The sequence below is a fragment of the Microcaecilia unicolor genome, chromosome 4, assembly GCF_901765095.1.
Source record: "Microcaecilia unicolor chromosome 4, aMicUni1.1, whole genome shotgun sequence".
Taxonomy (NCBI): domain Eukaryota; kingdom Metazoa; phylum Chordata; class Amphibia; order Gymnophiona; family Siphonopidae; genus Microcaecilia; species Microcaecilia unicolor.
The window spans coordinates 306,349,672-306,363,658 of record NC_044034.1 but is presented as its reverse complement, the minus strand read 5'-3'; the positions used below and the strand labels follow the sequence as shown (position 1 = coordinate 306,363,658).

At 43.3% G+C, this 13,987-nt stretch overlaps 1 protein-coding gene across 1 annotated transcript in view; it reads left to right on the top strand.

Moving 5' to 3' along the window:
- The first annotated feature begins 228 nt into the window (after nt 1–228).
- Nucleotides 229–13,987, top strand: part of SFRP1 (secreted frizzled related protein 1) — a 127,579-nt gene continuing 113,820 nt past the window's right edge. The window contains 3 exon segments of the mRNA XM_030201811.1: nt 229–371; nt 374–653; nt 656–853. Coding sequence (XP_030057671.1) covers nt 312–371; nt 374–653; nt 656–853 — 538 coding nt within the window. The 5' untranslated portion in view covers nt 229–311.

The following is a 13,987-nucleotide window of genomic DNA, read 5'->3' as shown; positions in this document are numbered from 1 at the left end:
CAGCCCAAGCATTTTAAACCATGCTGCTCTCTGTCTAGGTACTGTCCAAGCATCACTGAAGCCTGCTGCTCAAGCAGAGAAACGATAAGTGGGAAAGAGACATTTACTTGGGTAAATCAAAAAAGATGTGTGTATATATTTAATTCTACTTGACTACAGACTTAAGACAGGGGGAAAGGGAGCTGAGGGACAAAAGGAATTTTGTTTTTGCTGCCTTCTGAGTTTGGGAAGCTTTGCAGAACTTGAGCACAAGAAAGGAGGTTTCCTGGAATTTGGATTTTCGTGTTATTTAACAGAAAGGGGCCAGCCAGATGAAAGGACAGCAAAGTTGGGCAGGGTGCAGCTGGATTGCCTTGGTTATTCTCGCTGGGACGCTGGGACTCTTGGCTCATGCAAAGCAAGTGAATATGACTATGTGAGTTTTCAATCTGACATTGGCTCTTACCAAAGTGGACGATTTTACACCAAACCGGCTCAGTGTGTGGACATCCCGGTGGACTTGCGGCTTTGCCACAATGTTGGCTATGAGAAGATGGTTCTGCCCAATTTGCTGGACCATGAGACCATGGCCGAGGTGAAGCAGCAGGCGAGCAGCTGGGTACCTTTGTTAAACAAGAACTGCCATGCGGGCACCCAGGTCTTCCTCTGCTCCCTCTTGCACCTGTGTGCCTGGACCGGCCCATCTACCCCTGCCGCTGGTTCTGTGAGGTCGTGCGGGATGCTTGTGAGCCTGTCATGCAGTTTTTTGGCTTCCACTGGCCCGAAATGCTGAAGTGTGACCAGTTCCCTCAGGAGGATGATGTTTGCATAGCCATGAGTGCTCCAAATGCCACTGAGACATCTAAACCCCAAGGTAAGGTTCTGCCAAACCTGGCAGCTTCTTGTCCTAATTTCACCTTCTGCTCAGGGGTGATAGTCCCCTGAGGAAATCAAGTATTGCACTGGGGAGGAGGGGAACAAAGCAGAAGGGTCAGCAGAGGAGCACAGCTCTCCCCTCTCCCAGGCCCAGGGTACGTGCTGCTGAGGGAAGGCTCAGGAAAAGAGATCATTTAGAAAATTTACAGCAAAAGTGATCTGTAAGTATCACCTTTATTTTCCATTATGCTGTAGTGTTAAGCTACAAGAACTGACTTGGTTTTCTTTGCAAGGGAAGGGGAAAGGGGATGGGATTTGATATACCGCCTTTTTGTTGCTGCAATCAAAGTGGTTTACATATTATATACAGGTACTATTTAGTACCTGGGGCACTGCAGGTTAAGTGACTTACCCAGAGTCACAAGGAGCTGCGGTGGGAATCAAACCTGGTTCTCCTGGATTTGTGTACTGTTTGCACGACATTGTATATTTCTTGCAAGCTAGATAGGGTGTCATAGAAAATCTTCCATTATTATCATTAAGGTTTTCAATATTTCTTTCAGCTGCTGGGCCAGCATATTCTTGCAATACCCTGAATTTCCCCTCTGTTATAAGTAGAGAGGTGTGGTAGCCGTGTTAGTCCACTCTTAAAGGTTATCAATAGAAATCAAACAAAATAAAACATGGAAAAGAAAATAAGATGATACCTTTTTTTATTGGACATAACTTAATACATTTCTTGATTAGCTTTGGAAGGTTGCCCTTCTTCGTCAGATCGGAAATATCTTATTTTCTTTTCCATGTTTTTATTTGTTTGATTTCTATTGATAACCCTCTGTTTATGACAGGAGCCTTCCTATATATTTGCCCAAATTTCTTTAAGTCTGGGTGATATTACCAGATACAAAGTTTAGTTTGGATTTTATCATGTCTATTTGTTATTAGGTGTATTGTTTTTTGTCTTTAAATTATGTATGGTTTGTTTGCTACCTAGATTTGGCAATAGTGTGGGATATATGAATTTTAAACAAATACTGCCTTACTTTCCCTGGTCCTCTGTGAACAGTCATGAAACAGTTAACATTTTACTGCTTCAAAAAGTATAACTGGCATCACTGCTCACAAGTTTCAGACTTGTGCTAATTCAACCCCTTTTTGTGCCTGTAACTTGTTATATGTATATATATTTTTTTTCCTCCCCTCCTCCCAAACCCTATCCTGTACATATGGACCTGAAGCAGAATCACTGACAAATGGATACACTATTAATCTCAGAAAGTTTAGTTGGGAAAAGTCTAACTTCATTTTCTCTGAGGGGAAAAAATATTAAAGTTGGTTAACTTGCTTAACAATAGGTTTAAGGTTATAGTGAACAATCCACATACTTAAAATGTTGAGAGAGCATTAAGGGGAAGAGCTGGACACTCTTCCTGCCAGTGAACAAAAAAGGATTGTTGCTTTTTTTTTTTTCTTTTCCTCAAATGAAACACTTTCTCTTAAAATGATACTCTGTTCTACAGCGGCTGGTCTTTCTAACAAATGGGATAGAAGTCAAAAACACTGTGGTTCCACTGAAGACCACTTGTTACAGCAAAACGGCACTGCAATAAAAGAATGTAAAAACATAACTTTAGGACTCACTCGGTCTATTATATCCAGGCATCGCTTATCAAGTGTCACCCTGTTTAGAATGGGAAAGAGAAAAAAAGGGTTGAAGGCCCTTCCATTACTTTTCCTAGTCTATCAAGATCATACATATATATTGAGGTAGGCCCAGGGGGCCGGTGGTGGGGGTGGTAGGGGGGATGGGGTCCTATATGTGTGTATTTTCTGCCGTTCTACTCCTGGCACCTTGTTATGAAACAGCATATAAATATTGTTAAGCAAGTCTGCTTTATCCTCACCAGCTTTCCCTGTCACATTTGGGTCTGATAATGTCACTTTTTTTCTATATACCATATATTCTTAGTTGTATTATTAGGTTTCAGTTTGCTATTTTGAAGTTTACCTCATTATTATATTCATATTTGGTCATTTTACTATTGTTATGCTGTACACCGCCTTGAATGAATCTCTTCATAAAGGGGGTTAATAATCCCAGTAAATGAATATATTTAAACTCTGTTCTTGAAAACTAGTCACAAATATGTTGAATTAGTCCACTAAAGAGGTCTCACGAACAACTTATTTATTCATCATTATTTCTACAAATTCAAAGTGCCCTTGACATTACAACCACAACATGTTTGTAAAACAAATGTTTCCACTTTCTAAAATACCAGTTTGTCCCCTTTCTTTAGCAGTTCATGCTATCCTTTCCTACCTCTCATGGCTTCTCTAGCTGGTGTTGGGGTTTCATGAGCTTGGTGCTGCTGCATTTCGCTGACATGCTGAGGATGGAGTGGGGGAGCAGACATGGGGGCTCAGAGTTACTCATCTTTTAAAACAAACAAACTCCTAAACATCACAGAAAGAAAGCTGCCAAGTTTTCCAATTCTAGGAGGGAGACAGTCCAGTCCTGGTTTTCAACTTGTATCCCCAAAGCATTGTGGTATTTATAGTTCATAATTCTACTCATGGAAATCAGTCTTGTTGGTCCCATAATGCAACAAGATGGGATTGTCAGAAATCCAGGATTGCCCTAAAATTTCCCTCCTAGAACTGGATAATGTGGTAGCTGTTCAGAAAGGATCAAATTTAACTTCTGAGGTGTAGGATTGGGAGGTGGTGGTGAGTATGGTGAAAGAGAGAGATGATTTTAATAAGCCCTCATTATCTTTCAAATATGTATTTTGAAACGGAAAAAAAAACATTAGAAGGAAGTCAGCAAGGCAAGTATTTACCCCTCATTGTTGAATCTAGAGATCCTGTCATGAACAGCCAGAAAGAGGTGATGGGATTTGATATACTGCCTTTCTATGGTTACAAACAAAGTGGTTTACATATTATATACAGATACTTATTTGTAATTGGGGCAAGGGAGGGTTAAGTGACTTACTCAGAGTCACAAGGAGCTGTAGTGGGAATTGAACCCGGTTTCCTGGCCACTGCACTAACCATTAGGCTACTCCTCCAGTTGTATAGATGACTAATAGGTGATGTATGCTTAAACCTGATATACTTTGATTTTACATATCTCCATTTCAGGACCCCAAAGGTATTTAAAAAAAATGACAAGAGAAAGTTTGCAGGCAACTTCCAAGTCTTTTCTGGTTCTTATTTAAAAGCAAGCATTTAGACTTTGGGGTTTTTAAGAATTGGGTGCTATGAAAACAAACATCTCTCTTGCCATGATTTATTAGCCCTACAGGGTACAACCTCTTGCCTTGCAGAGGTTTAGCTCTCCCAATTTGCAGAGCTAGCTTGCAATGGGGGAAAAAAATCCACTCTAGTACTGAAGCAGCTGAAGAAGTGCTGGTGTAGCGAGGGTGAACTATTTCAGTACAGACTAGTGTTTTTTTCCATGCTGGGGAATGTCTCAGCTTTTAAAATTCTTATAGCAGAGTTTTCCCAACCTGTGGGTCTGGACCCTAGATAGGGTCACAAAACCTGCCATACCTGCCATTGTAGTCGCAACCTAAGATGCATCCTTATTCTGTACCTTAGGAGGTCACAATTTGGGCACAATCATGAGGTCACAGCCACAAAAAGATTAGGAAGCAACAGTGGCGTACAAAGGGGGGGCGGTGGGGGCGGTCCGCCCCGGGTGCATGCCGCTGGGGGGTGCTGCGGCGCGCCTGCTGCAAGAGTTCGCTAACTTCTCTCGTTCGCTGCAGCTCCCTCTGCCCCGGAACAGGTGTTCTGGGGCAGAGAGAGCTGCAGCGAACGAGCAAAGTTAGTAAACTCGCAGCAGGCGTTGCGCTGCGGCACCCCCCCCAGCAGCATGCACCCGGGGGGGGGGGGCTCTTTTGCAGGGGGGGGTCTTTCGCCAGGGGGGGGGTTCGCTGCACCCGGGGGGTGGGGCGCCCAACCCGGGTGTCCGCCTCCCCTAGGAACGCCACTGGGAAGCAATGCTGTATAGTAAGATGAAGAGATCATCGCTGCCAAGAGGGAAACTTCATGAGTAGTCCTGTTTTGATTTGTTTTTTTACTTACCTCCCAAAGCAGTGTGGTATTTATAGTCACTGATGATTCTATCTATCAAAATCAATGTTGCAGGTCCATAATGCCTCAGAGTGGGTGTGTCACAAATCCAGGACTGTACTGCTGGAACTGGGTAACTTGGCAACTCTGAGAGGTGCTGAAGGAAAAAACCTGCCCCTGCATTTTATTCTGTAACTTTAGCTCAGTCCCAATGCATTATTTTAATAAGGAGCTCTGAGAGTGATGAAAATTAATTCCTAGGAATTACATTTTAAAATAGGCACTCACTGTCCCCAAGCACCTGGAAAGAAATTAGATGGAAATGAACTGAAGTGGAAGGCATATGGGCAGAAAACCACATTATCCAGTTCCAGGAGGAAGACTTTTTGGCCAATCCTGGTTTTAAATTTACATCCCAAAAAGCAGTGTGGGGTTTATAGTCTCTGATGATTCTACCCATTGAAAGCAATGCTTCAGGTCTCATAATGCAGAATGATAGGGTTGTCGGAAAGCTTGGCTTAAAATCTCCTCCCTCTTGGAACTGGGTAACTTGGCACCTTTGCATGGGACATGTAACATGTTAGGAAAAGCACAAGCCACACTAGCTGCTAGGGAATTTTCCAGTCTGTGAATTCCGTCTGTGCAGGGCCAGTCAGTCCATGCTTGCAGTGAAGGCCTATATTGATCTCCAAGCTCTCCCATTTTTGTACCTCAGTTAAAAATAATCCTTCATGACTCAGAAGAGAACTGTGTCTTTCTGATGTGATTTATTTCACAGATGCCAAGTTACCCTTTTTCAGCCAGTCCTGGTTTTAAACGCACAACCCAAATCAGTGTGGGATTTAAAGTACCTGATCCTGCTCATTAAAATCAGTGCTGCAAGTCTCATAATGCAACAGGATAGGGTACTAAGAAATCCAGGACTATCCCAAAATGTCCAGCCTGGAACTGGGTAACTTGGCATCTCTTATTGCCAGTTCAGGCTCTCTGCTTCAGAATGTAATGAGACCTTTGGGGGGAGAGGGTTTTGACACATTTGGCCACTTCTGGGTTTTTTGAACTTCCATCCCAGTGCATTATGGGATTATAGGTCTGCGTTTTCCCTGGGAAATCATCACTTAAACTACAAATCCATCAGGGTGTCTGAAAGCCAGAACTATCCCAAAGACAGAGCTTCACATTCATTTCTGATGCTTCCTCAGGATACACCTAGGCCTTATAATGTAGGCTTCTGATTTCACTTCCACTAGACTGCTGAAAAAGGACTATGTGGGAGGGAAACCAGACTAGAAAAATTAGAGCTGCCAAGTTACCCATTCCAGGAGGGAGACTTTTTGGACAGTTCTGGTGTTACACATATCCCAAAGCAGTGTAGCATTTGTAGTCCCTGATTCTATCCATTGCAATCAGTACTGCAGGTCCCATAATGCACCTGGAGGTTGGGAGAAATCCTAGACTGGCCAAAAAAAGTCTCCCTATGGAATGGGTAACTTGGCAGATATAGAAAAATTCAGCATACATATGTAGCATGAACACTTTTTAGTTCATAAAATCCAAGAACACAACTAAATCCAGGTTTAAGTCTTCTATTCTCTCTTGCAGTGGTTTCTGTTTTCACTTGCAAGAAATACTTTACAGTACTTGCAGGTAGCTTACACAGGTCTATGTTGAAGAACGCACATGGATACACATATGTAAATTAAATGCATTGTATAGGCTATGGCATGAAATTTGATGGACGTCCAACGACATCCACCACTGCATGTTTTCTGGAATAGCAGCATGAGCTGCATGGAGCCATGCTGTTCAGGTTCCATTCTGCATGACATAGCACCCCCTATATCTATTTATTTCTATTTATTTCTATTTATTAAGATTTATTTACCACCTTTAGAGGAGCGAGCTGGCCACCAGGAGGGAGCCAAACTTTTCCAGGGAGGAGGGTGACCTCCTGTTGATTCTCTGCATCCTGCACTGCTGGAGCCTTTGTCAGCATGAACAGAGGCTGCCTTCACATGCAGGCATCAGTTAGGTGTGAAGGCAAATCAGGAGGAAACTACCAAGGTATGAAGATTTCTCTGTCTCCGTTTGGCATGCACCTACAAGGAGCCACTAACCATATGGATTGCACCTGGGGCCCCTGTAATGTAAATTACAGTGGCACAACCCCATAGTCCCTGTTCACATCATTATAGTGCAAGAGGCTAGGGCTCTTCAGCTTGGAGAAAAGATGGCTGAGAGGAGATATGATAGAGGTATATAACATAATGAGTGGAGCAGTGGCATAGCCACAGGTGGGCCTGGGTGGGCCGGGGCCCACCCACTTAGGGCTCAGGCCCATGCAACAGTAGCACATGGTAATGAAAATGCTGGTCTCCACAATACTGGCACCTTCGCATTCTCAGTTTTCAGCGCATGCCTGCTGCAGACTACCAAAGATGGAGACTGGAGAAAAGCATTTTCCCACCAGCTGAGATATTTTTTTGATGTGGGGGTGGGGGAGAGAACATTTGGTGCCCACCCACTTCTTGCCTAGGCCCACCCAAAATCTGCTGTCTGGCTACGCCCCTGGAGTGGAGTGGAATGGGTAGACGTGAAGCTTCTGTTTACGCTTTCCAAAACTACTAGGACTAGGGTCATGCGATGAAGCCTACAAAGTAGTAAATTTAAAACACATCAGAGAAAATGTTTCTTCACTCAATGTGCAATTAAACTGTGGAATTTGTTGCCAGAGAATGTGGTAAAGGTGGTTAGCTTAGCAGAGTTTAAAAAGGTTTGGACGGCTTCCTAAAGGAAAAGTCCATAGACCATTATTAAATTGGACTTGGGGAAAATCCACTATTTCTGGGATAAGCAGTATAAAATGTTTTGTTCTTTTTTTTGTGATCTTGCCAGGTATCTGTGACCTAGATTGGCCAATGTTGGAAAAAGGATGCTGGGCATGATGGACCTTTGGTCTGTCTCATTATGGCAATACTTATGTACTTATGGAACAACATGCCATGCAACCCTACTAAGACAAAATATTTCATCAGGGGAATATATAGGAATTTATGTATCAAAATACATGTGGAACCCAGGTTTTCACATTGCCAAAGAGAGCAGCACAGAAGAGAAATAGGAGGAGGGAGAGGAAGAAGAGGAGGAGGAAGAGGGCGGCAATGCAGAGGCCTGTGCAGGGGGAGAATGTGGAAGAGGACACCAGGTCCTAGCTCAGATGATCTGCTATAGCTCCGGAGTCCATCCAAAGACAAGCATGTTGTGGAGGGTCATCTTCCTCCATCTCATTCTCAAGATGCGGCTGTGAAGGATTATGGAGACAGGAGGTGCAAGTCCTGAGCTGTGGTAGCCTTCTAAGAAGAGGCAGATGAGAGACTGATGGAATAAAACTGCCTTTTAATGGAGCAGCATGAACGGAAGCTGTGATTTCTGCCACATAAAGGTGTACTAGAAGAACAGGAGCCAAGAATACAATACTAGAAATGCCCTGAAAGACACTGATCAGGATGTAGCTGGCTTGAACCAGGGGACTGTCAGGGCCTGCATTATAACATACAGGCCCTGATAGCTGCTGTCTCACAACTGACAGCTGATATCAGCATGCCATTGACTAGCAACACCACCACCTCTGCTACCACCGCCCCCCCAATATAGCGGGACTACCCACAAGAGGACAGTGTCCATCAGGTCAGGCTCGCACACATGACTGCTTCTTCTGTCCACTGCCTCTATCCCATGCGCTACAGTCCAACTTCAACTACAACCCTTGTTGCTTCCAGTGGTCCCATGCACTTTACAGACTTCTTGGTACAGTAAGGCAGGCAGGACTGTGGGTTGACTCAGTTTGGAACCACCACAGAGACCAGTAGCATGACATCCAGCAGCTCTGAATCACCTGCTACCCAAGTGGTGGTGAGGGGAAAGGGTGGGAAGCACGTTCAGAGTAAGGGGTGGTATTGGGAGGTGAAGGGGGCCCACTTATGTGAGGCACCGTGAGGGAGAGGGGGCATGTATGTGGGGATGTATGAGGGTGGAGGGAAGCCTGTGTGTGTGGATGCTGTGAGGGGAAGGAGGGAGAATGTGTGTAGGGCACTGTGATGGGGGAGGAGAGTGTTGCATATTGTACAGCTGTTTCATCTATGTATAAATTCATTTCTTGCTTTAATTCCTGCCTGATGTGGTTGTGATCCCTCGCTTGACTTTGTGGCCCATCTTCTTCCTCCTTCTCCTCTGAGTCCACATTGTCTGTTAATTATCCCTCTGACATGGGCTGTCTCCACCTTACTACAAATATTTTACAGACCTTCTCTGGCCTATATAGCAGTTCACCCCGAATGGTCCAGATAGCAAAAGATGCTCTTTAGACTGCCAAATGTTCTTTCTATGGTAGATCTTGTGTTGCGATGATTCCAGTCGTACCACTCCTCTGCATTCTGTGGGGCCACTATGAGGGTCATTCGTACCTCTTTTGTGTGAATCCCTGTCACCTTTGTAGGATGGACAACAAGGTACATCAGACTACTGTGATATTGCATGTGAGCTGAGTGCAAGTGTCTGCATGTTTTTTTTACACTGTGGTAGGCACACGGAGTTTTGTCAATGTTTCAGGAGATGCATGTGTGTGAGAGTAGGGTTTAACCTTACCCAATAGTCATTGTCTAGTGATTTGTCTGCTCTCAAATGTTTCATAGGTGCCTGAGTGTTGGAGAAGCATGCGTCGTTACATGATCCTGGGAAGCGGGGGCACACATCAGTTATCTCATCTAGTGCACCTGCATGCCTAGTGAATTAAATGCGTTATGGTTTTGTACACATGGTTCCTCTTGGAAGCCTGAGAGCCACGTGAATACAGTCAATGAGATGTATGACAAAAGGGAAATGGGCAATGTTGTAGAATTGTGTCATGGTTTGCGGCACCTGCTGCACTATGCTAGGGAACACTATCAGGCTTATTTTTGAAAAAGAAGGGCGCCCATCTTTCGACACAAATCAGGAGATGGGCGTCCTTCTCGCAGGGTCACCCAAATTGGCATAATTGAAAGCCGATTTTGGGCGTCCTCGACTGCTTCCCATTGCGGGGACGACCAAAGTTCCATGGGGCATGTTGGAGGTGTAGCGAAGGCGGGACTGGGGCTTACCTAACAGAATGGGCGTCCTCGAGCGATAATGGAAAAAAGAAGGGTGTCCCTGAGGAGCACTTAGGCAACTTTACTTGGTCCATTTTTTTCTTACGACCAAGCCTCAAAAAGGTGCCTGAACTGACTAGATGACCACCGGAGGAAATCGGGGATGACCTCCCCTGACTCCCCCAGTGGTCACTAACCCCCTCCCACCCTGAAAAAAAAAACTTTAAAAACTTTTATGCCAGCCTGAAATGTCATACTCAGGTCCACCGCAGCAGTATGCAGGTCCCTGGGGGGGGGGTATGTGTGTGTCAGCGGAGGCATAGCGAAGGCATCGACGTCCTTCTTTCAAACATTTTGGACGTCCTGAACTGCCCCCCACAACAGGGACAGCCAAATTTCAAGGGAGTGGAATGGAGTGGAGGAGAGGCCTAGTGGTTAGCGCACTGGTCTTGCAATCCAGAGGTGGCCAGTTCAAATCCCACTGCTGCTACTTGTGATCCAAAATCCAAATAAATAAAGGGGATGTCAAGGCATAGCAAAGGCATGGACATCCTTCTCACAGAAATATCCACATTTTGGACATCCAAAAAAATGATGTCCCTGACAAGTACTTGGACATTTTTCACCTGGACTTGTGTTTTTCTAAGGTTGTAGACAGCAATTTATTTAAGGTTGTAGACTGCTATTATACATGCAGCTTGTCTGCATGTATGAAGCCGTCTTGGCATGCGCAGAGCAGCCACGAATAATGCTTGGCTGTTCTGCACTGGCTTCTCCTTCTTTGGAAGGAAATCGTGTGCAAATGAGCTAACAGTGAGCAGCTCATTTGCATGCAGTTTCCTTCATGCATGCCCGTTCCCTTTCCGAATCGCTAAGGGATTCTGTAAGGGAAGGCTTTTTCCATTCAGTTAGTGCATCTGGCTGAAGGTAAGGGAGCTATGTACCTGGGCAGCAATTTGTGAAGTCCACTGCAGTGCCCCCTAGGGTGCCCGGTTGGTGTCCTGGCATGTCAGGGGGATCAGTGCACTACGAATGCTGGCTCCTCCCACAACCAAATGGCTTGGATATGGTCATTCTGAGATGGGCATCCTCGCGTTCCATTATTGCTGAAAATCAGAAATGACCACGTCCTGGGGACGACCATCTCTGTGGGGACGACCATCTCCAAAGTCGACCTAAATTTGCTGATTTGGGCGTCCCCGACCGTATTATCGAAACGAAAGATGGACGCCCATTTTGTTTCGATAATATGAGTTTCCCCGCCCCTTGCTGGAGCCGTCCTGCGAGGATATCCCCAGGAAAACGTGGGTGTCCCTTTCGATTATGCCCCTCCACATATTGTATAGTGTGGGTGAGAAGGGCTGAGAGAAATTGGGTGATGCATTGCTGAAATGGCTGCCTTGCTGAGACCAGCAGTCATAGCCAATATAGACTAGAAGCTACCTGTGGCCAAAAAGACTAGGGAGGCAGTTATCTTAAGGTGAACCAGTTTTGGATGGCCCCTGTGTGTTTGAGAATGTAGAAGAGATTTTAACTCCTGAAACAAATGAAATATGGCTGCCTAATCAAAGTGGAAACCTGGTGAGGCATTGTTCATCGATGAGATCTGGGTTTGTTTGGATGTCTATTTTATGAATATAATTTGTAAAATAAGCGCTATCCCCCAGTTTCTATGTAGCGTGCCTAGAGATCTACGCCAAAATCCAAGCATATTCTATAACAACGCACATAACTTAATTGGCTTAACAATCTAGTCAGCATTGATAACAGCTCATAACAAGCCATAATGAACACTAATTGACAATAATTAGAATTTATGTGCAAACTCACTAAGCGTATTCTGTAATGCAGTGCGCCTAACTTCTATGCTCTCAGGCAAAAAAGGGGTGTGGTTATAGGTGGAATTAGAAAAGGCACAGAGAAGGGCGACAAAAATGATAAGGGGATGGGAAAACCTCTCTGTGAGGAAAGGCTAAAGTAGCTAGAGCTCTTCAGCTTGGAGAAAAGATGGCTGAGGGAGATTATAGAGGTCAATAAACTAATATAGAGTGGAACAGGTAGATGTGAATTTCTTGTTTACTCTTTCCAAAAATACTCGGACTAGGGGGGCATGCAATGAAGCTATAAGTAGTAAATTTAAAACAAATCTGAGAAAATATTTCTTCACTCAATGTGTATCAAACTCTGGAATCATTGCCAGAGAATGTAGTAAAAGCAGTTAGCTTAGCGGGGTTTAAAAAAGGTTTGACTAGCTTCCTAAAAGAAAAGTGCATAAGCCATAAAATAGACTTGAGGAAGACTTGGGGAAAATCCATTGCTTATTTCTAGGATAAGCGCATAAAATGTATGTACTGTTTTGGGATCTTGCCAGGTACTTGGTCCTGTATTGGCCACTGTTGGAAACAGGATGCTGAGCTTGATGGATTTTCAGTGTGTCCCAGTATGGCAATACTTATGTTTTTCTGTTCTAAATGGATGTTTTGTGGGCATTCTAAAATTTATGTGCATGAATATGGCCCAGTGCACCTAAGTCTACACGCCGGGATTTACACCACATTTTCATTGATGTAAATGGAGGCGCATAGGTTTAGGCACTGAGATTTCAACTAAGCGTATTCTATATACAACACATAAATCTAGGCACCGCTTATAGAGTACTCTTAATTGCACTGATTTCCATGCCAATTTTTTAGGTGCCATATATAGAATCTCCCCCTTAGGGGCTCATTTTCAAAGCACTTTGACTTATAAAGTCTAAGTGCTTTTCCTTTGTAATGATTCCTCTTAGTAATATAATTATTACTTAGTAATATTTCAAAAGGAGTGAAGCCTGTGAAACTGGGATTACCATAATCAGTGGGAATTGGATTAGAGACTCAAGTGTTTGCATTGTTAAATAAAATGAAACATGGAAAAGAAAATAAGATGATACCTTTTTTATTGGACATAACTTAATACATTTCTTGATTAGCTTTCGAAGGTTGCCCTTCTTCGTCAGATCAGAAATAAGCAAATTGATACCTTTTTTATTGGACATAACTTAATACATTTCTTGATTAGCTTTCGAAGGTTGCCCTTCTTCGTCAGATCGGAAATAAGCAAATTTGCTTATTTCTGATCTGACGAAGAAGGGCAACCTTCGAAAGCTAATCAAGAAATGTATTAAGTTATGTCCAATAAAAAAGGTATCATCTTATTTTCTTTTCCATGTTTATTTTGTTTGATTTCTATTGATAACCTAAGAGTGGACTAACACGGCTACCACACTCCTCTACTTAAATAAAATGAAATTAGGAGTATTATTTCTACTAATATTGGACAATAAGTATGTTTCCAACAAATAAATTGAATACACACCGTTTTTTGGGTTTGAAGAAGCAACCAGATGATCAATGTGTAATAATGATTCAGATAAATAATAACTGGGGATAATCAGGTTAATACCACTTTTTTCTGTTTACTGCTGTTTAATTGATCTCCTTGTCTTGTTTCACTCTCCCTATTTTGTGGTCTAAGGAAGAGAATAGAATTACCTGATTGAAATAATTCTTGTGTATTACTTTCTCTGTATTTCTGGCAAGTTATTTTATTGCTTGTAAATTTAAATTCTTATAAATACAAAATAAATAAATAAATAAAGTCTAAGTGCTTTGAAAATATGCCTCAAAGTGTAGCAGCAGTGTTCTGTAGAGCGATGTGGAAGCTATGGGATCTAGTGAGGTTTTTCCCATTATATACTAGTCGCTTTGAGTACCTCCAAACAAGGCGTGCCAATGCTATGTGCAGTGTGCCAGTTCTATAACCTCATCTGTACACCAAGAATACTAGCATAAACCTGAATTGGCAAGCCACAATGTAGGCATAACCGTTTACACCGTTTACATCAACTCTGTGGCAGACGTAAATGCGCCATGCAAAGCACA